This window comes from Microplitis demolitor, chromosome 5 (genome assembly GCF_026212275.2).
Source record: "Microplitis demolitor isolate Queensland-Clemson2020A chromosome 5, iyMicDemo2.1a, whole genome shotgun sequence".
NCBI lineage: Eukaryota > Metazoa > Arthropoda > Insecta > Hymenoptera > Braconidae > Microplitis > Microplitis demolitor.
Window position 1 is genome coordinate 5407786 of NC_068549.1, and position 26460 is coordinate 5434245.

At 28.2% G+C, this 26460-nt stretch overlaps 2 protein-coding genes across 4 annotated transcripts in view; one reads left to right on the forward strand and one right to left on the reverse strand.

Moving 5' to 3' along the window:
• The first annotated feature begins 738 nt into the window (after positions 1-738).
• LOC103580582 (elongation of very long chain fatty acids protein 7) lies at positions 739-8355 on the forward strand. 2 transcript variants are annotated; one of them, XM_014445268.2, is made up of 7 exons: positions 739-1144; positions 1521-1601; positions 3074-3264; positions 3359-3445; positions 3508-3564; positions 6339-6581; positions 6653-8355. In XM_014445268.2, exons 2-7 carry the CDS (start codon positions 1541-1543, stop codon positions 6812-6814), a joined length of 801 nt encoding a protein of 266 aa, XP_014300754.1. In that variant the 5' UTR covers positions 739-1144; positions 1521-1540; the 3' UTR covers positions 6815-8355. The 2 variants fall into 2 exon arrangements, with proteins under 2 accessions (XP_014300754.1, XP_008560615.1); XM_008562393.3 differs by having other exon boundaries at positions 740-1144; positions 1516-1601.
• A 129-nt stretch (positions 8356-8484) lies between these two features.
• Positions 8485-26460, reverse strand: part of LOC103580573 (elongation of very long chain fatty acids protein 7) — a 34199-nt gene continuing 16223 nt past the window's right edge. The window contains exons 1-6 of one of the 2 annotated variants that reach the window (XM_008562383.2): positions 19272-19707; positions 12347-12454; positions 12001-12272; positions 10799-10982; positions 10614-10729; positions 8485-10184 (exon numbers count right to left, since the gene is read on the reverse strand). In XM_008562383.2, the coding sequence (XP_008560605.1) occupies positions 9897-10184; positions 10614-10729; positions 10799-10982; positions 12001-12272; positions 12347-12443 (957 nt within the window). In that variant the 5' untranslated portion in view covers positions 12444-12454; positions 19272-19707 and the 3' untranslated portion in view covers positions 8485-9896. Of the gene's footprint in view, positions 10185-10613; positions 10730-10798; positions 10983-12000; positions 12273-12346; positions 12455-19271; positions 19708-26460 lie in introns of those variants that run through there. The other variant, XM_014445259.2, reaches the window with a different exon arrangement.

The window sequence follows — 26460 nt, forward strand, 5'->3', positions numbered from 1 at the left end:
ATTGAGCACAGAAAAGTACTAATTATTGATAACAGATTCCACTTTTTACTATTATTTATTAATTTTTAATATTCTGTTTTTTCCATCTAATATTATGAGTTTAAACTTTTTTATCATATTATAATATGAAAGAAACCAACTTTCAATAGACAAATATACATAAATTTATCTTGCAACTAAGCCACTCTAATGAATTTCGAAAGTTTATTATTCAATTTCAAAATTTTTCGAATCCCAAGATATATTGCCTAACTTTTAAAATTAACATTTATCAAATATTTTATGATTGCGATGAGAATTTAAGAAAGGTCCAAAGGTTTTCTTAATGAATAAATATAAATACATAATAAACTCGTGTGTTAACAAGACATTATGAAATTATTAAGTGTATCCATTTCCGTTAGTAAGAATGTATACATTCATACAAATTTGTTCTTGATAAATAAGACACTGACGCACTTAACTAGCAAATACATATAATTGTTCGTTTACTCAAAAGAGAAAAATTAAAGTCTTTCAAGTAAACGAATGAATTGTTTTTATTGAAAAACTAAATTGTAGGTGGAAAGCTATTTTTTTATCTCACTATATTATATCAACTCATCTGATTTCAACGTGCTTTTTAATTTATCCTACTAATCAACAGCTCATTATAGAGGTCAAATCGTATATAATTAAAGGGTACAAAAGACGTTTGCAATCGGATGTAACTACTGTATTAATACTTTTGCGGTCAAGCTTAGCTATACAGTCAAATTGCTCTGCGTTAAGTGGAAAGGCGGAAGGTAAGATAATTTTCAAGGAGGGGTAACGTCCAATAGTGTTGGCTTACCCACCAAGGAGCTCCGAACGAATGTCAGTTTTTGGCCTGTGTTCTGTTAGCACTCCAAGACTTGTCCTCTAAGAACATCGTTGTGAGGACTAAAAGTTTTAAACCTGTTCAGTTTGTACCCGTACAGTTAATTTATATTATATATATATATACATATATATATATATATACACAAATATATACATGCATACATATATATATTTATTTGAACATAGATGTACATACAAATAGACATAACTTAAATATATGTATGTGATTTATGTATATATTTAAATCTTCGATAGTATCGACGTAGTACCGATAGTCTTCAATGTAAGTTTTATTTTTAATTTACTATAAAAGTTCTTCGTACATCTTGTTTTTATGTTTCTTCTTAAGCTTTATGTGATTTGATAAGTTTAGAGAAACAATAAATACTAGTAATTCGGGAAGACAAGTCTATAATTATTTTTGTCCAAGTTTTTTTCAAAATGACTTTGTAGTTCGATAATCTAAGTTTTTATTTTTAAAAAATTTTAGATTGATTAAGAAAAAAATGTGGACAAAGTTTATGTTAATGTGCAAGTGAAATAAAAATAAATTTGCCCACTTGACAGTGATAGAAAATAAATACTAGATTTGTCTTGAAACAATTAAACATAAAAATATTGATAACCGTTTGAAAAGTACAATTTTTTTTTTAGAACAGAAAAAAAATTTTTTGGTACAATGGCAAACTTCATAAAAATGGTGGTCACTAATTACCATGAAATCGTGGGGGATCACAAAGGTAAATATATAATTATTTTTTATTCATATAATTGTAGACTAATCCACATAATTTTGTGTTCTATTTTCGATATTAAGTATTCTTACTGTAAAAAATTATTGGGGTGAATGTTTATATATTTAATCATCTCGGAGTAAAATTCACCCCTTAAAAGAGTTCATTTTAATATTAAAACTCAGAATCGAAGTGAATGCGGATTTAAATGAAATCTAGATCACTCCGGAATCACTCCGCTGAAAAAACAAACTCCCTATTTATTTCGTATGTGGAGTGATTTTTTTCAAACTCCGGAATTTGAGAGTGAATTCAAATTGAATAAAAATCCGTATCACTCCGAATCCACACATTTTTTTTTATTTTTATCAACATCGATGAAATTCAAATTTACAATTTTATAAAGAAATCATTTAAATTATTTTTTTAACTGATGTATCAAAACTCATTGTTTAAAAAAAAAAATTACATTCTTCATTTATCGTGAATACGAAATTCCTGTCAGTGATAACTGCAAAGCAATGATAAAAGTTTTTGTTTACTGAGCAAATAAATTTTAAGAGAAATTGCAACATACTTACAATACATCAATGCTCGGATTTAATGGTTTAAAGTTATAATTATTACACAGAACAGAAGGATTTCGTTGCGTAAAAAATATTTTGCATCAATGGATTTAAAAAAGTTTTTTTCTTAGGACTAAAAAAAATTTTTGGCGCAACAATTTTTTTTTTCAATTTGTAATGCAAAATTGCTTGGTGTTACAATGAAATAATACCGGTGTAGGCGGTGTAATTTCGCGGTGTTTTAATACCGATGTTAAATCGGTGTAAAAAAAATCTCACGTAAAGAAATTAAAAAAAAAAAAAAAATGTATTACATATAAAAAAAAATATAAAAATTTAATGAATATTGTCTAGAGGAAATTAAAATTTTGCTATGTACATATTCAAATAATTATTTATGTTAAACGTACTTTATTTAAAAATTACTCAATTTCACGGCCACCAGTTTATTCACCAATAATTTAATTAATTAATAAAAATCGAGTAAGTAAAAATATTCACAAAAAAATATTTTAACACCGGGAAATTTTTTTAACACCTACACCGTCTAGTCTTACCTGGTTATTTTTCACAGTATGGTTGTTATTATGTTCAATTGTAAGTCGATATTTTTTTGTGCAACATAATATTATAACAGTGCAAAGTAATAAAATTGCCGAGTGTAATTATTAGAAACATGATTGATTGCTAAGCTGAACTAGAATTCGCAAAGAAACCATTATTTTTTATATCTATACCAGCAACAAAATAGCTATTTACTTTGTAAACTCTTATTTGTGAATGAGTAAAAATTTATGTGAGCCTATTAAAATTATGTAGAACACAAAAGCATTAAAAATTCTATAAAAATATTTTACACCGACAGCATCTCTTCTTACACAAAGTCATAATAGAAAATAAATTTTATCATAGATCCAGTAGTAGACTCGTGGTTTCTCATGAGTTCACCGGGACCTGTCCTTGCCATTCTTGCCACCTATCTCCTCTTTGTTTTAAAAGTTGGACCAAAGATGATGGAATCAAGGCCGGCTTTCCAACTCAAAAACATACTAATACTCTACAATGCTTTTCAAGTTATATTTAGCGTTTGGCTCGTATCCTTGGTGAGATTATTAACTCGAATAATTATTATAATTATAATTATTACAATAGATTATCTTGCATGAAAAAATCATCACGATTATTTTGTTGAGATAGGCCATGAATGATCAGTTTCTCAATTCCGTATATCCGAGCAGTTGCAGAAGAGATAATGTGGTTCCAGATCAACGTACACAACAATTAGTAAGTTGCACAATTAATTTAAAAATATTTTTTAATTACAATTTTTTCATGTCATTCTTTAGATTTCATCGGGGGCATGGTGGTATTTTTTCGCTAAAATAATTGAACTTCTCGACACCGTAAGTTATCATTTTTATAAATTTATAAGTGATTATAATAAATATATCATTAATCTTATTGTTCAATTCGTGATTAGATGACTGACTAACAAAACTTTTTTTTGTTTATTCTCTGTACACAATTTCTATCTATACACCGGAAAAAAAATTTCTACAAATCTCAACTCTCTGCGAAAGTCATATTCCCAATGCAATTATTTTTTTATTTTTAAGAAGGTTAACTACTAAACAATCGATAAAAACATGAGATAATTTTGTAGGAAATTAAATTTTCTTAAAAAAAATTCCTATCAGTCAAGACACTAAAGTCTATAGTTGACGAGTTACAGTTACTTTAAAAATTATTAGAATTCCTGTAACTATAGAGCTGTGGACTTGATTTATATGACGTTTTTTACAGATAATAAAATTATCGATAAAATTTTTATTGTATGTTCAGTAGTTAGTCCTAAATAAAAATTCAAGATCAATTTTATTGGGAGAATGACTTTCATAATCATTACGACCGTCATCATCAATTGTCATTAGGTATCGATAATCAAAGAAAAAAACTTTTTAGATTTTATATGCTTTTTATAATGCTAAGTGGGACATTTCGAAATTGTTGAGATTTATGTTCGGGTTGGAATTAAGAGATGAATCCAGGGAATTTTGTTCCAATGTTTGGAAAGGAATTTTGTGTCGGAAATGAAGAAAAAAAATGCTTATCAAAAGCAAAGTACTTTAATATATATGAAAGTGTGATATTATTGAATAGCCGAAATAAAGTGGAATAAAGTAAAAGATCTAGTACTCGATTACTTCATATATTTGCATATCTATTTTTAGTAAAATTTATTAAATATAAATATACAAATATATGAGTGATCGAGTATTAGTTCTCTGATCGGGTACTCGGTCTCTTACCGTACCCTAAGAAATTTTTAATCACTAAGTATATTTTATTTAAATTTTTAATACGTACGTCAAGTAGTTCCCGATTAAAAAGAAAAAGATTAATAATAAAAAAAAATTTTTTCTGTCGAAATCGATTACTCATTTGACTTTATAACCTATAATACTTTTTAAGTATCACTGTTATGCAGTATTATAGAATTATTTGAAAAAAAATTACAATTGTAAAATTAATTTTTTAATGATTAACATTTCCGAGTGACTTATTGTCTTATTTCCCATATAGAAGTATTTAGATATTCATAAAATGTTTTAAGGAATGAATGTACGTTACTGCAATTCGTGAAACCACTTTTTATAACTAAATACAAACTATTCACTCTTGATATTAATACTTGTTTATCGATAAACAGCCTGTTATCGTCACACATTAATAATTACGATATGCTAACTCATTAAAATAATACATAGTTCATGCCTCGTAAATAATAATGTGAAAATTTATATAATAGAATGAACTTATAAATTCTGATCTTTGAACTTTTATTAATTAAAACGAATTCGTCAATTAATACATTAATATGGACGGCTCCAAGGCAAAAATAAAGCAAAAAAGTATCGCTTTATAAATATTCGATTGATTTTTTTTTTAATATCTTTCCGAGAAAAATTATTTGATTGAATATATTGTGAGAAGAAGCGTTGTAAATAATATATATTATATACAATTTATGTAGATCTGTTTCAAACAAATTTATCATAGTTTGCTACAATTAAAAAAAATTTCGGGGCACGATGGCCCACTTACAAAAAACAATACAATAACTTCCCGATTTTTTCCTCCTGATAGTCGTCGCTTTTTATAGAAAAATTAGAAATATATTTTTTTTTATGATACACTTTAATATATATGGGCAGGGTGGACAAAACAGACCCTAAAAATATCGTTAAAAAATAATTCATTATAATATTATATGTATTATTTATTTATAATTTTCTTAGCGGTCCTGTTTTCCCACCCTTCTCTATTATATGCGAATATTACCCCAAAATGACTAGAATAGCTTCCTAGGACTTCAAAACGTTGTAATTTGTCGGAACGTCGATTTTCGAAAATCAAACCGCAACTAATAATTTTACTTGTTTTTTTAAATCTTCAGTTTTCTTAATAAAAAATTTAAAAATTATTCTCCAAAATAGTATTTTATTTCGATAGACACTTACAGGTTTTGTGATGTTCCCTACTTCATATCTTCCTTTATTCGCTCTAAGTGAAGCCATAGTAGGGGAAATTAAATCAACTGGAGCATTCGCAGTGGTTCCTTTCGGATTTACGGGAGGTTATTATTCCTAAAATTGTAAGCAAGCACACGTGAAAATATTTGTTTTGTTATTATTTAATTATTTATATTTAATTTTGATTTTTTCTTTAGTATCATTTTTTTGAATTATATGAATTTCAAACAACCTAACCTAGATGTTTACAGCATTCTTTTTTATTTTTTATCATTATACTTACTTGTTGTTGATTCAATTAATTAAAAAACACAACTGCAATTACTATAAAACTGTCACATATTTTTTATAACTTTTTTTTTACTATTATTTATAATATTTATTTATTTTTATGTTTTTTGTTATTGACATACGTATAAAAACATACTCTGACAGCCTCCCGTAGTTCATATTTTGTCTGGCGCTGCAGTCACACTCATAGCGAATATACGTTTTACAAATCAACATATTTTTTTTTACCTCTGAGTCTAGGAAATTCAAATTAAGTATCTATGTTGTTATAGACATTTAACATGAACAATAAGGTTAATTAGAAAAAAACACTAATTTCGTTATTGTGTACAAAATTTGATTAAAATTTTCAGGTTTTCTTTGTTCTTCGTAAAAAATACAATCAAGTTTCGTTTCTTCACGTATATCACCACACGATAACAGCTCTCTTCTCATGGTGTTACTTAAAATATTTGCCAGGAGAACAGGGTCTTCTAATCGGTTTCTTAAACTCGACAGTACATATAGTCATGTATACTTACTACTTAATTGCAGCTTTAGGACCTCAATATAGAAAATACTTATGGTGGAAAAAATACATGACCTGGATGCAACTGGTAAATATCATAGATTTAAGCAATTATCCATAAAATTGAAAATACTAACCTCTTCATAACGATTATTTTAGATTCAATTCGGTCTTATGCTCATCTACTTGATAGTAATTCTTGCTATGGACTGTGCGATGCCAAAAGCTCTCACATACTTCTTTGTTACAAACGTTATTATTTTCATTTATCTCTTCAGTGATTTCTATCGAAAATCTTATATTAAGAAAAAGAAAGTTTAAGTGATACTTATCACTCAACGCTCTGTGAATATGTGACTCTTTTGTACAAATTTCATCGTACGATAAATTTGTTTTTTTAGTGATAAAAGTAATTTATTACAAAATGAATGCTTGTATAATGTTGAGTGACGTTAATTTAATTAATACAGCACCGATTAAATTATTAATAACAATGGTAGTTTTTTATTTTTCCAGAAGTATAAATAGAATATTATTTTCTTAAATATCAACAAAACTGTAGTCGAAAAAATCAAATGAATTTATTCCAAAATTGTTTTTATGTATGTGTAAAAAAAGAATTATTAAATTTTACATCAATACAAGCGTAAATGTTTTTCAATTTTTTTTTTTTTGTAGAAGAAAATAATGAATAAAAATTTTAGACTATTGATATTGAAAAAAAAATATTTTTTATACATTTTTAAAAAATTCATACGGATTGGCAGAAAATTCACGATAGTAATTTTCTATGTTGGAGAAAACGAATCACAGTATACAGGAATTCATTGGAACCTCTGTCACGCAGATAATTTTTAAGTAGAAACCCAAAAATTTTAGGAAACGTTGAGACAACTCAATATTTTTGAGAATTAGTAATTTTTAATAAATTTTTGTTAAAATATATTCTAAAAGAACTATTTCTACTACGCCATAGTAATATTTCTGACTTTTTAAAAACTCTGTTACTTTATTTAAATATGTACAATAAAAAATAACTAAAAAAACTAGGTCCATTAAAAAATTTATCAATTTACATTTTAAAATTTAAACTCTTTACAGATTTTTCTACACAATATCGTAATTTGCCAACGATAATTTAAATTCTAGTTTGTTCGGAAATATTCGGGTCTTTTCGTTAATTCTAGTACTAAGTACTTAGGTTAGAATGAACGATGTGACGTATTGAGGCGTAAGCAAGAATCTCTATGTAAACATCATGTGAGTTTTCTTTTGTATAATAACTTTAGATATGCATTTTGAATATTTACGAAGTCATGGATAAATTTAGTCGATGAACTGTTTTTATTATTGTTAACGCCGATTTATTCAAATAAATAAATTATAATTTATTTTACAAAATTAACATGCTTATATTTTGTTGTGACTGAGGGATTGCATGTACGTTGAGCTAATGAATTTACCTAACCTATTTTTTTCCAGCTTTCTTTCAATCATAATTTTTTTTTGCAATTGGTTAATTTTATTTTAAATTTTATTTAAATATTCTAATTTATTATAACCAATTTCGAAGTAGCTAGTAAAAATATGAAAGGGTATCAAATTTTTGATCAAACATCCAAGTCAGTAACTTTTTATTGGTTAAGTTCGCGGAATTAGAACATAAAAACTTCTTTTGTTGCGGTTTCAGGTCTTTACGATTCTGTATAAAATGAAGTTCATTTAGATTATTTATGCATGAATTATAGTAAAAAACACGCTTAGAAGTTACGATTTTACAATACACTAGTGAATTTTTGAATCTAGCTATATTCTGCAGAATATTTACAATGCATATAATGTTTTTTTTTAAGATTCCTAAATCCTACTTAACACAAAAATATTAATTTCATTTGATACACCCTCATATATATATATATATATATATATATATATATATATATATATATATATATATATATATTAATTTGTACATATACATAAATGTTTTTATCATATATAAGCTATGGTAGTAAACAATGTTATAAATACGACGCATTTATATGATTATTCAAAAAGCTACCCTGTTTAGAAAATCTCATAGAATCCAATAAATTCTCATAAATTCAAACAGAGATTTTATTAGAATGAATGAGTTCTATGAGAAATGCTATAGTTAAGTGTAGGGTCTTATACATACAGTTATAAGAATCTATCGGATTTTTTGAGCAGAGTATTCACAAAATACGTGACGCTTCTGAGAAAGGGAGAGTTATTACCCTGATTAAAAAAAATGATTCAAAACTATTCAACTTTAATACTATACAGATATACACTCATCATTGAGTAAATCATTTTTTTAAAATCAGGGCAGATACGTCAGAGTTTTGTTACAGCGAGGCAAGAAAGTACTTGCTTCAGGTTATTTGAACATAAGCGTTAAAATTTTTGGTAATATTGACACTTCCTAATCACAATCTCTAAAACACGGAACTATTATGATTTGAGGTATAATTTGATGGATGATCTCAGTATTTTTGATTGTTCAATCTATTGCGAACCTAGGTCTCTTCCTAGCTAGAAAGAAAATAAAAACATTCAAACCCACGTATTCAATAAGCAAACACCTGAACTATGACGACTTACCATTTGATGCACGTGAGTTTTTATTTCATTTGCTTTACCAAAACAAAAATTACTACTCTCTTAAATTTGAAATTGTGAACATAATTCAAACAGTGGTATACTTTTCACTGGTAATAAGTGATTATTGACTGTTAAATAGTGATTTTCACTAATTCGTTTTTAGAGAATACGTTCTTCTCATAATGCGGAGTAGATTTTTCGCGCAGGTTCGTGAAAACTATGATCTATTACTACAGGATTTAAAAAAATTAAATAATGTGAAAATTCTCCGAAAATTTCTAATGACTTTGAAATGGCCTCAAATTTGTAAGAATGTGCGCAAAAGTAAATTTTGTAGCTTTGTTACGACCACAATATTGAATATTAGACGCTTGAGTTGAAAAAAGTGACTTTTCATGAATATGTCTTTAATTTATAATGTCATAGTTAGAATAACTTATTTCATGCAGAAAAATTTAGTAGTGTGTTATTATTACGTTTAAAGAAATTAAATTTATATAGACCATAAACACAAGAATGGGGTGGGGGGTATCTATGAATCACTGTCACGGAATATTTTCAAAAGAGTACAACTAAGTATACAAAATGTCACAATAAAGCTGAAAAGGGCGAAATTATGATTTATTAGCTTACGCATTTTGTGAATGGACTCGTGGCTACTCAGTATTTTATTTGCTGAAAGAATAGAGAGACATGGAACTGTTGTAAATATGTAACTGTATGATTCATGCATAAATACACTCTTAATTATAAACCTAATTTTATTTTATTATAACTATCATCCTCGTTTAAGTTTACCATTTGATATATTATTAGTAATCGTTTTTCTAATGTCATCTTTTTCATTGATTTTATTATTTTTTTTCCATAAATTTTCGTTTCCGTTTATTTGTAAATCATCATCTTTTTTCTTATCTTGTGGTACATAAGCTTTTTTGTAAAAATCGAAAAAGAGGAAGTAGAAGAACGTAACATTAGGTAAAATAAGAAGGAGAGACCATCTTGGATATTCACAATCATAAATCAGTAATTGTAAACTGTGCACAAAAGCAAGACAAAATTGCCCCTGTAAAATAAAAAAAAATTATTTAAATAAATTTTAAAAAACCGACTATATACAATGTTCCAATTATCGACACTTTTTATTTTATTATACAATTTAATAAAAATGATACTCATGAGAATCATAATTAGCATATTATATGCCTAGAGAGGAAAGGAGGACATTCAAACACACGTGTATAATTGTCTACGTGAGCCAAAGGCAAACACGCGGATTGAGACCTACCTTCTTCCATAGTAAGTATACTATTTACAAATACAAAATATTAATTTTAGAAATGTTAGATCATATGTGTAATAAATTTTAGAGGTCCAACATTGATACAATTAATTTGAGTAATCGAATGAGTTTTTATAGTGTCAATAATTGATAACTTTACCTGATCAATGTTATTATATTTTTTTTAATAAAAATAAAATAATGTATTATTACCATTTGCAAAGTTGTGATATACTTTTTCCACCAAAGATATTGTTGATATTGAGGCACCAAAGCTGCCAATAAGTAATACGTATACATAATAATATGGACAAAACTATTAATTACACCTGAAAAAAATATTACCTAAAAATGACTTGAAGACAATGTTTAGATTTTAAGTCAAATATCAAACAAACCAATAAAAGTCCCATGTCCACCGGGATAATATTTAGTCGCTCCCCACGATATTAATGGCATAACAGTGTGATGATACATATGTAAGAAAGTTATTTGTCTCTCTTTTTTTCTTAAAACGAAAAAAACGGTATCAAGAAGTTCGGATATTTTCGCTAAGAAATACATATAAACTCCTCTTGCAACCTGTGTATAGTAACTAATCATTAAAAAAATAAAATGATCGAACAATGAGACCAATGGAGTCATCATTTAAAAATATTGATTTATTCAGAATATTCATTACATGGAAAAAAATAGATAGGGATGGTTACTGTGCTGAACAAGAATGATCGTAAAGTATGTAGAAACTGATCTTAGCATATTACTAGTTCTCGTTTTAATAGGGATAGGTAGTTTTTACATACGATTGAGTACGATTTAACATAGTAACCATTACTATGTCACACATTATGTCGAAAACACGATTAGTTAATGTGCACAGTTACCGTTCGCTTACCAGGTAATAAAGGCTCTTTCAGCAGTATATGTGTTACTACGTAAAATAGGTATAGGCGTTGTGTGAAACTGCGAAAGACTTCCCGGAAAAATGCGTTCTATTGTCGTTTAACATAGTAACCATTTCTGTGCTGGGCAGGAACTGCTGTTCTCAGCAACATGTCTAACTACTGTTTAGTGGGAGATAATTTTGTCATCAGGAGTTAGGCATGTTACTGAAAACAGCAGTTCCTGCCCAGCACAGAAATGGTTACTATGTTGAACGACAATAGAACACATTTTTCCAGGAAATCTTTCGCGGTTTCACACAGCGTTTATACCCTGATTCAGAAATCTAATTTGGAATGATTTAATCCATGCTAGAGTGGAAATTTTGAATTGTTTTGGATCGTGTTTGAACTATTCCAAATTAGATTTCTGAATCAGGGTACCTATTTTACGTAGTAAAACATCTACTGCTAAAAGAGCCTGTATTATCTTGTAAGCGAACGGTAACTGTGAATACGATAACCAGTCGTGTTTTCAACATAATGTGTAACATAGTAATGGTTACTTTGTTGAATCGTACTTATTCGTATGTAAAAACTACCTATCTCTATTAAAACGAGAACTAGTAATATGCTAAGATCAGTTTCTACATACTTTACGATCATTCTTGTTTAGCACATTTTCACCCCTATCTACTTTTTTACGTGTAGAATCTTACCCTTAATGCTTCGGGAGTATTAGAATAATCCACAGGTTCGCATTTCCAACTATACTTTTTTAACCAAGCAGCATCAAGACCTTCCCAAAAGAGCCAGATGCTGAGAATAACTTGCAGAAAATTGTAAATAACGAGTGTGTTTTTAAGTTTGTAAGGTTTACGGTGTTCCATATGTCGAGGACCCCATGAAAGAACAAAGTAAAGGTATCCGAACATGATACTAGCACCAGGCACTGGAGAAGACATCAGGAACCAATCTCGTGTTCTCGGATCTGAAAATAATATTTTCATTAATCATACATATAACACGGAACATTTATTTATGAATAAATTTGAATAAGTCTACCTGCCACATCATGAAATACGTGTTGCCAGAAATGAACAAGAGAATTGTTGTAGATATTAGACATTTTGCTACTCAATGGGCTTCCACTAACATTCATTTCGAAGTAATCTAATATCAGAAAAAAATGATTATAATTATAATAATTTATTGCGACGTAAATTATTGGGAAAATACACAAGACGCTGTGATGATTTAATGTTCTTACATAGCTATTTTTATAAACATATATTCGAATTTTTTAATGATTCATGAAAAAAAAATCCTTGAAAATATTCCTTACTTTCAATAATTATAAGATGTGCTGACTTTGCTTAAATTAACTAATTACTCCATGTACGTCAATACTATTCTACGCAAAGATTGTTTTTAGTGACATATCATGATTAATAATTCGATTAAACGCGACAAAGAAAAAGTCTGAGAACTAGTTGACCTTGTGAGCCAGCCCCAAACTTCCTGCCGTTCCCAAGCTCAAAAAAAAACTTATTTCATTTCAATAAAATGGAAAAACGCGTAAGCATGATAATCAAAACATGAGTTGTTAGATGTTTTCGAGCTTTAATAAAGAAAATCATTCTTATTCTACTATTTTTGAGCGCGTCAAACTTGAAAATGCTTGTGACGAAGCTACCATTTGTAGTTTTTTGAGTTTGTTCGTATTTTTCGAAATATTCGATAAAAGTAAAAAATTGCGTTTGTTCGAACTTTTGAATATCTATCAAATTCACAAGATTATATGACTTACAGGAGACTTTATTTAGAATTCTGGAGGTCATTCAGTGAAAAATTCAATAAAGGTTCATTTTTTCCTAACATTCCGTCAGCTATATCTCGTAAACAAAATATCTGATCAAAATGATTTTTGTAAAAAATTAATGGCCTACAAGATGTTTTGGTGACTTATAAACCATGCAAATCGATAAATCTGTTAAAAACATGGAATAGTCACACACACAGACAGGAGACGTCGTCACATAAACCTACTTTGGATATGCTACTGAAAATCGTCAGGAAGATTCCCAAATTAAAAATCTGATCTGAAAGTTGTATTTTAGATCGTTAGGTAGCAGTTGAAAAGTGGTTTATTCTCAATGCCTAAACTATACCATTGGATTCTGTATTTCATAAAACATATTATTCTATGATGTATAGTTTTATTCTATTAAAATAAAAAATAGGATCAGTTTTGACGTTATTAAGTCATTACCAAGTAAGATTTTCATTACTGAGTGGCACGACCATATAACACCAAATAGTATATGAATAGTATGATGTCTATTAGTTTTCAAAACTTTGTAGTAAACTCTGCATTGTTAACTGCGCGTTTCTTAAAATTCAAATATCAAAACATGGAATTACGTAAAAAATTGTAAACTGCAAAAGAAAAAAGTAGCAAATCTGCTATGTTATTCCGAAACTCGCATGTGGTTGTATTTTGTCACTGAAGAACTTGTGTAAATCAAAAAAATAGTGCCGTTAATTGGAATAATTATATTTGATAGAATTATACCACATATAGAAGTAAATTTGGAGCAAAATATGAGAGCATTTTTTAATGAAATCCTGAGCCCATCAATATCTACTATAATGCTCACTATTTTTACCTTGTAACTATAATTAATCATTCAGTATATACCTCGACTTTAGATTAAAAACATTAAAGAAAAAATTGTTGAAAAAAAGTGCCGTGGAAATAAACATTAACGGAAATAAACTGCCTTCAAAAGAACTAAAAAAAGGATTATATGTGTATATTACATAAATATACTGACATACGTGCTTATAGTCGTATTTTATTTTTTTTTAGACAAAGATGCGTATGCTATCATATAAATATGTCATATTACATATTACATATGCCAATAATTGTATTTTCTTCTTAGAATTTTTATCAGTTGTTATTGCTCAAGATACTACTACTTCGGCAGTTTTTTTCCCTGAAATTTTTTCTCGCAGTTTTTACCAACTACAAGATACTACAAAACGAATTATGATATGAAAAAATTTGCGTCGTAATAGTAAATTTTTACAAACTAATATCAATATCGAACAGTCATTCGAAAACAGTTAGCAAATTTTTTTTTTGCCAAAAGAGTCGAAAATCCTGTAATATTTCATTTATTTCAGTAAAAAATACTAATGAAAATCACTAAATAGTAAGTACAGCAAAAAATCACATAACGGTAATGAATACTGTAGTATCTATAGGTTCATTTGAAAAATCATTATATTATATTTTTCTCGTTCATATTCTTTGTTGATAGAATATCAATTTTTACTGCCACTCTTATTTTCAAACGCGTTTTTCTTGAAACTCCTTTTGCGAATTAGTGCACACTTTAGTGTCTACAGTTTTTTATCAATCGTTATCAAACTGCACATAGTTTCTTTATATACTGTGAAAAATTTTCAACAAATTTTACTATGGGTGCATTGTAACACCGGGCCATAAGAAAAATGGTACAAAATTTACAAGTGTCCCATAGTAAACGGTATGCGCAGATGAAACGATTGGGATCTATGCGCATACGTTTACTATGGGACACTTGTAAATTTTGTACCATTTTTCTTATGGTCCGGGGTTACAATGCACCTATAGTAAAATTTAATGGGAATTTTTCACAGTGTATAAAAATGCTATATTTAAACCTCAATCCTAAACAATATCTTTATTTTAATGATTTTTATAATGCAAAAAAAAAATACAAAAAATTTTAAATTTTTTAGTGGAGAGTAAGGTTATAGAAGAGACACATTACAACAGTACATTTTTCTGCAAAATTGGTTTCAGAAATAAACTGTGACCTCCAGGATGTACACAAATCACCCTTACAATGTGCGGCAGCTCATATCTCCGTTATTTTTCGCGGAAAATGCTTGAAAATTTCAGAATATACTCTCAAATATAGATATAAAATAACTAAAAAACGCCGTCTTACACCTTTTTCCCCCGTTAAGAGTGTATTCAATTATCACTCAACATTGAGTAATACACTTCATTATACGATTCAACGGTTTTGACTCTGCAAATATATGCAAATCAACCGAAAGTATGTGTTAAATAATATACGATATACAAGAATTACTATATGATATACAATGATATTTATTAAACAGATAGTCAAATTTACGAATGTAGTTTATATTTATTTGCATACTCACATAAAGAAATTACTCAATTTAAATAAAAATTACATTTTCAATGATAATGATTATTACATACAATATGATAATAAATCCCATTGTAACATGGTGATAGTTATTATTATTGTTTTTTTCAGTATAAGAATCATTTTTCACGGATAAATAAAGCTCCCCCTCAGAGTAAAATATACTCTGTATCTGCTTCGCGTTCGAGGTGTGCAATATTCCAAACCCAGACAGCATTCAAGTCGGAATGTCTGCTTTACGATGTCTTTTTGAAGGCGTCCTCAAGAAGTTTTATAATGACTTCTTAAAAGTGTCATTTTTAAGAACTCTTAATTAAGAGTTCTTGAAGACTCCATAAATGTATTCTTTTTTTAACTTCTTTATGAAGTCAAGATTAGGAGCTCCTTAAGACGTCATGGTAAATTCATAATGAAGTTTTATTTACGAAGTCAGAAAAAAGAACCCTTTTTAAAGACGTCTTACTGAGTTCGCTAGGTGGCTCATTCGACATCTTGAGAACTTCTTACGGACTTCTTTAAGATGTGAATGCGACGTCCAAATCATAAATAGGAACTCATTCCAGATAGCAAAATGATAGCTTGATGAGTTCTGAATGAGTTCCTATTTACGATTTTGACGTCTCATCAACATCTTAAAGAAGTCTTTAAAAAGTTTTCAAGACGTCGAAAGAGCTACCTAGCGAACTCAGTAAGACGTTTTCAAAAAGAGTTCTTTTTTCTGACTTCGCAAATAAGACTTCAGTATGAATTTACCATGACGTCTTAAGGAGCTCCTAATTTTGACTTCATAAAGAAGTTAAAAAAAGAATACATTTATGGAGTCTTCAAGAACTCTTAATTAAGAGTTCTTAAAAATGACACTTTAAGAAGTCATGATAAGACTTTTTGAGAACGTCTTCAAATAGACGTCCCAATGCAGCCATTCCAAATTGAATTGGGTGCTAAAACATGTGATATGATGCGAGAAAAGAATGAGTCACGGAGACAGGTTATGATCACGCGACTTGCGAATCGTTTGTCGGACGAATAAAGTTGGCCATATCAGACCTATGTAACAGCAAGTTATTGGTTTCCCGCCACGCTTTCTTACGAGCATTTCTCTGACTTCCTTCCATCATCGCAATGGAACGCGTGAGTGCGATTAATTATTTATTTGCTACTCTGGACTTCAAGGCATGTATTTGCAATCATAAAGACATACATTGTCAATATAAATATCAATAATTAATTATGAAAAGAAAATCATCAAAGATCGCCAAATCAATGAAGACGAAAATTATTTTTGGAGGTTTAAACAGTGGTGAGAATACTTAATTTCTAAATTTTACATAAGCTAGTATAATAAAATTTTTTAAGTTAAATATCAAAATTGCGGAAATTACAATCGAGAAAGTATTTCATAAAAACGTGTTTATCAATGTATATTTATAAATGTTTTGGATATGATTGCAGTGATATATAAACTATATTTTCACTTATACAACCGATAAAATATAAATAAAAAATAGTTGTGTATATTCTATCGAAAAACAACAGTCCATACCTTCTATTCTCACATTCTATTTGAAAATGTCTCTAAAGTTATTACATGAACAACCAACATCAACATGATTACTTCCTCATATGTTTATAGAAGAGTCTGGATTACGTGAGCACGGGTTAATACCAGCTAACTTATAGTGTAAAACCGACAGAGAATCGAAGTCTTTAATTTGGACACGTAATACGTGGAAGACATTATTCCCGATACCTATAAACAGGTTTTTAAAAAAAAAAAAAAATAAAAAAAATAAAAACACTATTACATATTATACCTATTTGTCTTGAGCACGATTTCTAAGTCGACGGTGACGTAATAAAATCTCCAGTGAAATGAAATTCGGGCGATGATTGATTTCTTACATCAGATGTTTGATAACTGAGATATAGATTTAACAATATAAGAAGTATCTTATTAAAATAGCTGAGAATACCCTGATGGTAGTAAAAGTAAATCAATTGATAGATCAACTCTTTCGAGAAAATCATTATGATATATATAATATATATAATAATAATTTTTAATAGTTTTAAAACTACATCGTTGCTAAAAGTTGTATTATCTGTACAATAGTGTCTAAATAGCATTCTATAAACATTGACAAATAATGTCTGTAGTATATTACAGTACAAATTCACCTGTTTACTGAATAAAAATTCCACTCGTAATTATGAATGAAACTGAAAATATTAAACTACTATTTCATTTACTATCCAAACAAACTGATTTTCTTGAAACAAATTGACATTTAAATGCGAATAACTAAAGAGCTTTTAGGAATTTTGAAAACTTTGTAAGAAATAAGTTGTAGGGAATAAAATGATCTACAAAAAAGGTCTTATAACATTTTGAGATAAGTCTAATAGTTTCGCCGAAAAAGTCAAAGGTACGAAAATTTACTATGAATCCAACTTAGACTTTGAATAATTTTTGAAAAATTGAATTTATCAAAAAATGATAAGACCTTTTTTGTAGTGTTCAATTTTCAATAAGGTGTTTATTAATTTTTACGATACACTGATTCGCTGATGAGTGATAAAATTCCACTTTAAAAAAATTTTTTCCCGTTATTTAAATGGAAAATCGAAAATTGCGATAAGAGCTCAAACTATAACAGTCTTTTTTTTTTGTCATTTAGAATAATATTTTCCGTATAATTTAAAAAAAATATATGATTTTCTTGAATCAGTCTATTGTATAAATATATAATAACTATTAATCAATAATTATTAATAATTAAATAATTATAGCTCAAATTTTAATGAATGAAAAAAAAACCAAGGTATTAAATGCATAATTAAGAATTTTCTTTAGACATTAAAAAATTCTTGTCGTAAAAAACAATTCGCTAACATCCTCGTATTGTACATAGACCACGTTAGCCTATATTCATCCGAACGCGCGTGTCGTTAGTATATAGATACAGTAAGTAAATTTTTATAAGAAGTAACTCTACTCGACAGAGGTACGGTAATAATTTTCATCTATTTTTCATACAGCGCAACCATGGCATGCTAATCGACTATTACATGTAAAATTAAATTTTATAATTGTAATTATGCAAGTAACATCGATTAATGTGGTCTTCTTACTTTCACTGACATTTCAAGACATGTTTGATCTCATGGGCTCAAGATCAACATTCTGCCGAGGATAAAGTGAAACAAAAAGAAGTCAATTCATTAAGAGAAACTGCGATAGCTTTATTATGGGGAAAGTTTATCTGCGAACCCTAAAGCGGAGTTATGTCAAATTATGGAATAATACTTTATATATATATATATTATCTACAAACACAAACGTGTTTATCCATAACAGGTAAGAGTTCAAAATTTTAATCATAACGTTGGCTTAAACACAATTTTATTGCGCTTCAATGTGAGTGATATCACGATGTTAATTGTCATTTATCTAATAATTTTTAATATTTAAATATGTTTCCACATGTTTGACCTATTTATTGTTTTATTTATATTATAACGTAGTATAAAAATATTATTTGACTGAAATTAAAAGAAAAATATGAGTTACTTCTGTATTTCTTATTGCGTGATTGGCCATGCGTGCAACTGTCCGTTATTCAGCTATGTCTATCATTCAATTCTATTTTTATGAATAGTGCATTTTTATATTTTTTACTCATAATATTAAACTAAATTTTGTTTTTTCAAATTAAAATATAAATAAATCAACATATATAATTAAATTCACTTACAAAAAATAAGTCGTTAACACTCGCCTGAATAATCGAACTTTACAATTTCATTCTTAACTTCACCTCAGTCACGACCTTTGCTGATGTTTTGTTCTGTTTTTAATGCAATTGCAAATCCGAAAAAAATATTTTTTGCATAAAAAAAAAATAATTACAACAAATTCATTATTAATAGTTATAACGGAGAAAAATTAAATAGTACATATATATATATATTTATATATATTTATATTTTATATATATATAATTGCGTGTAAAAGTCACTCGCCCAAAACGAGATAAGGTATAAAAAATCTACGAAAATAAATGACAATAAATAAATTTAGTATCCACCGGTCTCACGCATTCCGGTGTCAGTTACAAACTGAAAATACTATACTTTAAGAGTAGGTTCCATATAGTATTTGCAAAAAGTGGGGCTTTGCAATCTGATTTCTCATAGGGGGCTGCCAAGACTAGTGGGAGAGTTTGACTGATTCTCGGTCAGACTACAACTAAAGCCCCACTGCAGCCACCTATTACCCACCTAGGTCCAACTCTCGTTTCTTTACTGATCACGAACTTACGTCATACTCAAGAAAGTAGTATAATAACTGCTTTTGGTCGATCTCTTCAAATCATCAGCAAGTTGCTACTAATTATCGTTCTTCCAGTATCTCTATTATTTATTTCAGCTACTAGTTCATTCATTTACGTATTTATTTTTTTTCTTGCTCAGATTCTTTGGTTTTTACGATGGGACGAGGTCAAATTATGAAAAAAAAAAAAAAAAAAAAAAAAGAAAGTTTCTCTCACCTTAATATGTTCTTTTTTATCTTACCTCTGGCTATTTGACTATTCTCGGCACATACTTATGATCCGTAAGATAGTTTGAGAAAATCAATAGTTATTCCTTTAGGCTTAAAAAATTTTGTTTACTTCTAAATTCATACATTGGAATTTCAATAAGAAACATAATTATTGGCTTTAATCATATACGAAAATGGTTTTTCTGATAACTGTTTACACTGCAAAGTATAGAGTTATATTTTTTTTTAGTATTTTTTGTATCTGCGTGCATTTATGGGTATGCGTTTTCGTGTTCAAAAAAAGTGTCTGGCTTTTTTAGAGTATTTTTAAATAAATATAATTGAGACGCTATCCGAATATAAAAATACAACTATTGGGTAGCTTGGTTCTAAATTTACACTTCCAAAAGTGGCTTTTTTATTTTTGTCTTCGAAATTTACTTAAATTTCATTTAATTTTGCGCTGATTGTAAATCAAACAATTTTCCGACATTCCATTTTTTTGCAAATTTGTGCTATTTGCAGTATCTCCTGTATAAAATACGATTATTTGTCTATCCTAAAAGTATTAACGTGCAAAATTTTTGAGTGAATAAATACAAAAGTTTGTAAATCTATGGTATAGTTTAAAGTGTAAAAAAAATTCATTTCAAAACGATTCCAAAAAAGTTCCGTAAATGGAACTTCGAGACATGAGACAGATTAGAACTTCAAATGGAACTTTTTCGGAACGTTAGAAGGTTCAATGTTAAAAAAAAAGTTTTTATGAGCAGATTTAAAGTCAAAAAAGAACGTAGTTAGAACTTTTTTGGAATTTTTTTCAGTTCTGTGAAAAATTCAAAAGTAGTGATTTTTTTAACTATTTTTGCATGTTTCTAGAACGTCTTTATTCTAGAAAAGATGCAAAAATAGTGATTTTGGAATGTTTTGGGAATATCTTTTTTAGTCCATAAAAAAGTCAAAAGTGGTGATTCTATAACTTTTTTGGAATGCCCATTGAAAATTCCAAAAAAGTTCCAAGAACGTCTTTTTTTGACTCGAAATTTGCTCAGAAAAATTTTTTTTTACCATCAATGTTACTAACGTTCCAAAAAAGTTCCATTCGAAGTTCTAATCTGTCTCATGTTCAGAAGTCCCACATGCAGAACTTTTTTTGAATTTTTTTCAGTTCTGTGAAAAATTCAAAAGTAGTGATTATTTGAACTATTTTGGCATGTATCTAGAATGTCTTTATTCTAGAAAAGATGCAAAAATAGTGATTTTAGAATGTTTTGGGAACATCTTTTTTAGTCCATAAAAAAGTCAAAAGTGGTGATTCTATAGCTTTTTTGGAATGCCCATAGAAAATTCCAAAAAAGTTCCAAGAACGTCTTTTTTTGACTCGAAATTTGCTCAGAAAAAATTTTTTTTACCATCAATGTTACTAACGTTCCAAAAAAGTTCCATTCGAAGTTCTAATCTGTCTCATGTTCAGAAGTCCCACATGCAGAACTTTTTTGGAATTTTTTTCAGTTCTGTGAAAAATTCAAAAGTAGTGATTTTTTTAACTATTTTGGCATGTATCTAGAATGTCTTTATTTTAGAAAAGATGCAAAAATAGTGATTTTGGAATGTTTTGGGAACATCTTTTTTAGTCCATAAAAAAGTCAAAAGTGGTGATTCTATAACTTTTTTGGAATGCCCATTGAAAATTCCAAAAAAGTTCCAAGAATGTCTTTTTTTGACTCGAAATTTGCTCAGAAAAAATTTTTTTTACCATCAATGTTACTAACGTTCCAAAAAAGTTCCATTCGAAGTTCTAATCTGTCTCATGTTTAGAAGTCTCACATGCAGAACTTTTTTGGAATTTTTTTGGAACGAATTTTTTTTTACATGGGTAAAATAATTATTGAAATTCGATGATTATTTGACCACTACAATAATTGATTAATGCAAAGCAATACATAATATAATTTTAATAAACAGCTCTCTACTAATGTTTATTGCTATAGCGAACGATTGATATGTGCGTGATGTAATTTACCACTGGGACGTTTACTACGAAGTGCGAGAAAATCGACAACTGTTAGAGTTGACTGCAAAGAAAGGAAACGAGTATGGAGAGTATTTATCGTTCGTAAGTATATAAAAACGATATCGAATTATTTAGCAACTGTAATACGTATTCTTTCATTGATTCTCTTTCACAATCTACACAGAGATGAAAAGAGAGTTTTATGACTAAATAAACCAGATACATGGATTACTATGCATATACAGTGTCCTTGATTTTTATTCTGATATATTCTATATATTATATTCCATCATTTATTTCTTCAAACTAATAAAATATATATTTTACGATGATTTTGGTTCATTAATAATGAATATAATGATAATTTACCGTATGAAGATGTTGGAGAATTAATTTTGCTATTAAATAGAGATTATTAATTACCGACAGCATTTTTGAATAGAAGATTAATTATATCAGTTCTTTAAGTAAAAAATTAACAAACGTGATAAAACTTTTTTACAATTAGTTTTTCACTTTTTAAATTTACCATGAAAGAAAATGGATTTGCTATTGTGTTAATTCTTTATAAAACCAAACACGCCATATTTTAAAAGGTTAAAATTTAATTCATTTTATAAAAAAGCTATTCTCTTAATTTTTTTATGCTAAAAACTTATAAATTAATTACCCGTTGGTTGTAAATTAATATAATTTTTTTATTTCTATACAAATTCACAAATGTTATTAATTAGTTTAAAAAATTTTAATTGTTTAAATATTTTGTCTGGCATTTATGTAGAAGTGGGGCTACCTTCGTTTTTACGTAGCAATCATAGAATTTTTTTCAAGTGCGTAGCGGCAAATTTAAGGTCAAAATTGTTTATTTAAACAAAAATTACGTTTTTTTTTTTTTTTTTTTATGTAAATATGTTCTCTAAAATATGAATCAATGACTATTATTATACTTTTATGGAAATTTTCAGTAATATTAATTAAAGCTTAACATTTTAATTTATTAATATAAGCATGTGGAGTAGAATATACTCCATAAAAAAAGTACATGTAGAATTGCATGGAAATCTACGAGAATCTATGTAGGAAAGTATAAATTTATGTAAGAATTCATAAGAATTAATATAGGAGTGTATGCACGGAAAAAAATAATTGGTAGCCGCTAGCCATTATTTTTCAGTAGACGCTACCAATTATTTTTCGGTAGACGCTACTGATTATTTCGGTAACGTCTACTGGTATTCGGTAACTGTTACCAAAATAATCGGTAGCGTCTACCGCAATAATCGGTAGTAGCTACCGAAATAATCAGTAGCGTCTACTGAAAAATAATCGGTAGCGGCTACCGATTATTTTTTTCCGTGTGGATTACTATAAAAATTCATGTAGGAAACCATGAATATCTGAATTGTAAGAATTACTGTTGATCACTTTATCTACCAAAAAAAAAATCTCAAATGTCCAAAAAATTCTGGCTGCGAGAAGTGAATACTTCCCAATATGATAATTTTGATGAATCATTTGATTAAATGATGACTGATATTTATAGTGCGAATGCAATAATCACAGCTATTATCATTAGCGCGTAACTCACAAATAGTGAAAAAATTATGTGTTTACGCTATTAAATTTGTTTGGTCATCTTCAGAGCAAAAACAATTTTATTGCAACCTTTCACTTGTATAAATCATCCTAATCATTGTATATTTTTTTTATTTTTACAACTATGATCAAATCTATTTTGATTTATGGTGATTTTTATTGGTTATTATTTATTGTTTACCTTGGCTCAAATAAATTTATAATTATGAAGAAAAATGATTGATGTAAAAACCACTAAACTTTTTACACGAGGCTTACATTATTCGGTGATCTAATGCTTGGAAGGGGTTTGAAAAAATATATATATGTATCTAACATGAAAATTGGACATTTCGTTCATGAGATAATAGGAGAGATAATAGGATCAGTTTTTTAAATCCTAAGTAAAGATCGAGGTATTTTAGGAAACCTCTAAAATCATTTACGATCCTTGTCAACGTATCTTTTCGTTGTCCAGTTCAATCATCCCGAGATGCCTGCAGGTCAATGTTCTGAAGATTTTTTGTCGAATATCTTCGAAAACAATTAACCAATCGATTCCGAAATCGAATCGGCTCTACAAGTCAATGAACCGCATCGATTGTGAGAAGAACCATCTTAATAGATTAATTTGTTTGGAGAGATATTGTTTACGAAAGACTTGAAATAAAAATTTACCTTATTGTTTTTTTTTTTTTTTTTTTTTTTTGGATTTTTGACCATAGGACATTACTTGGGAACATTCAAAATTCTTAAGCGATGTTTGGAAATTCATTATGTTGACCTGAAATTTTGAGAACAGCATTGATTTCCGAAATAAAATCTATTAGCACGAGACAGAAAAATAAAAAAAAAATTGAAAATTTCTAACATTTTTGGAATTATCAAAATTAGTTAATTTCTTAATAAATTTTATCGAGCCGATTTTTGGAGGGAATTTTTAAAATGTCTTGAATTAATTAATTTTCATACGAGACTCGAAAACAAGTAATTAATATTTCTATTACAATTGATGATAAATAAATTTGATCAGATGTTATAATAATTGAATTAATACTCCGAAATATAATTACCATTATACCATTATAAGTATAGTGCTTATTGTATTGCTACAATAATAATATCATTCCCTGAAAAATTAGCGCCGTATTATTACAGTCTTAATTTTCATTATGGGGATAAAATTTATTTTTTGATGATAATAATCATGATAATGTAGTTTATTTTGTTACTAATAGGTATTTTGTCGCAGATATTTTGTCATCTGGTCAATTGATACGCAGTCGAATGAAGGCCATCTAGTCCTAAAGCATTCGAGAACACTTTGACGTCAACGTACAGATATTATTTACCATATGACACCTCCAATATTTACTGAGGGGTAATTCCCAAAGTAATAGATGATTCGCTTCCAGTTGTTTTCAGCAAAACCACTTTAGTAACATCCACATTTACATTGAAAAATATAACTACTGATATTAAAATTCCTCAGCTAAAAAATTCGTCATGGAAAACTTATCTTGATTTAGTTCAACAAAGTACGTCAGCAGAGACTGTAAAAAGAAGAATCAACCGAAAATGAAGGTGAAACGACTGAAAAGAAGAGAGAAAAAGTAATTCCACACTGAATCGCCACTCATTGCTCTTGTCTCCAAGTTGGAAATTTTAGAGTTCAGAGAATTTGATGACGGTTTTATATACTTTTTGATTTTTGTAATTTAACAGACTTTTCGTGTTAAAATTAATTAATAAATATAAGCACATAACTTAACCCACTCAAGTACACTGATCTAACCTTAGTACAACTTAAGTCAATTTAGCAAACAATTAGTTCGATTTTCGGTGACTTTTCTAAAAAATTGAGCTATGAATTATCCTCCCGTAAAATGAGAAAAAAAATCATTGAACCTGATCATAAAAATATTAAAGTTATCTATGAGTATATTTAATTGTAAATCAATTATAATCCAAGTTTCCTTGCAGGCAATGCTGCTACAATGCTTTGCTTGGTTATAGTAATGAAGAAACGCGCGGGAGTGTTTAGCTAAACAACACAAATTTTGTGTTAATTTTCGAATAACACAAGAAATTTGTTACATTACAGATTTTCTAATCATTTAACATAAAAAATCAGTTAAAGTAAAATAATACAAACGATTTATGTCGAATTAACAAATTTCTGTGTTGAAAATCACTACAGAAAATTTAAACAAATAATTTTTTAACTCATATAGGGGAGGGAAGAGTAAAACGGGGTACTCTATAAAATAACAAATTTTCGAGGACTCAAAGACACTGAAACTGTTTTTTTTTAATGATTTTTAAAGTAAATAGAAAAAATTTTCAGTTACTGTTAAAAAAAAAAATTTTCATGTTTGCGGGCAAAATGGGGTACCCCCTAAAAAAGGCAAAAAAAAAAATTTCTGGATTTTAAATGAATTTGATTGAGTTGAACTTTTTGCAAATAATTTATATAAAGAAAAATGATATTTTACATGATTATTGGATACAAGAAAAGAAAAAAAATTTTTAATAGTTTTTATCATAAAACAAAAGTCATTAATATTTTTCAACTGACAACTGATTTTTGGAAAATTTTAGCAAAAAAAAAAATTCAAAATAACGCTCAATCATATTTACAAAAGTGATTTTGAAATGCTTAAAAACCATTTTAAATATAAAATTTTGCATACCCTACCCCCTTTTGCCCCCTTTCCCCTTCCCCTACACAAAATTTCTAACTGTATATATATAGTTGGATCCTGCCAATATTTGAATCTACTTATATCTAACCGTTTGAACACAATTACAT

Coding starts and splice junctions, on each gene's coding strand:
- LOC103580582 (XM_014445268.2), top strand. CDS start 1,541: ATGGCAAACTTCATAAAAATGGTGGTCACTAATTACCATGAAATCGTG. Junction 1,602..3,073: donor AATCGTGGGGGATCACAAAG/GTAAATATATAA, acceptor ATTTTATCATAG/ATCCAGTAGTAGACTCGTGG. Junction 6,582..6,652: donor ACATGACCTGGATGCAACTG/GTAAATATCATA, acceptor CGATTATTTTAG/ATTCAATTCGGTCTTATGCT.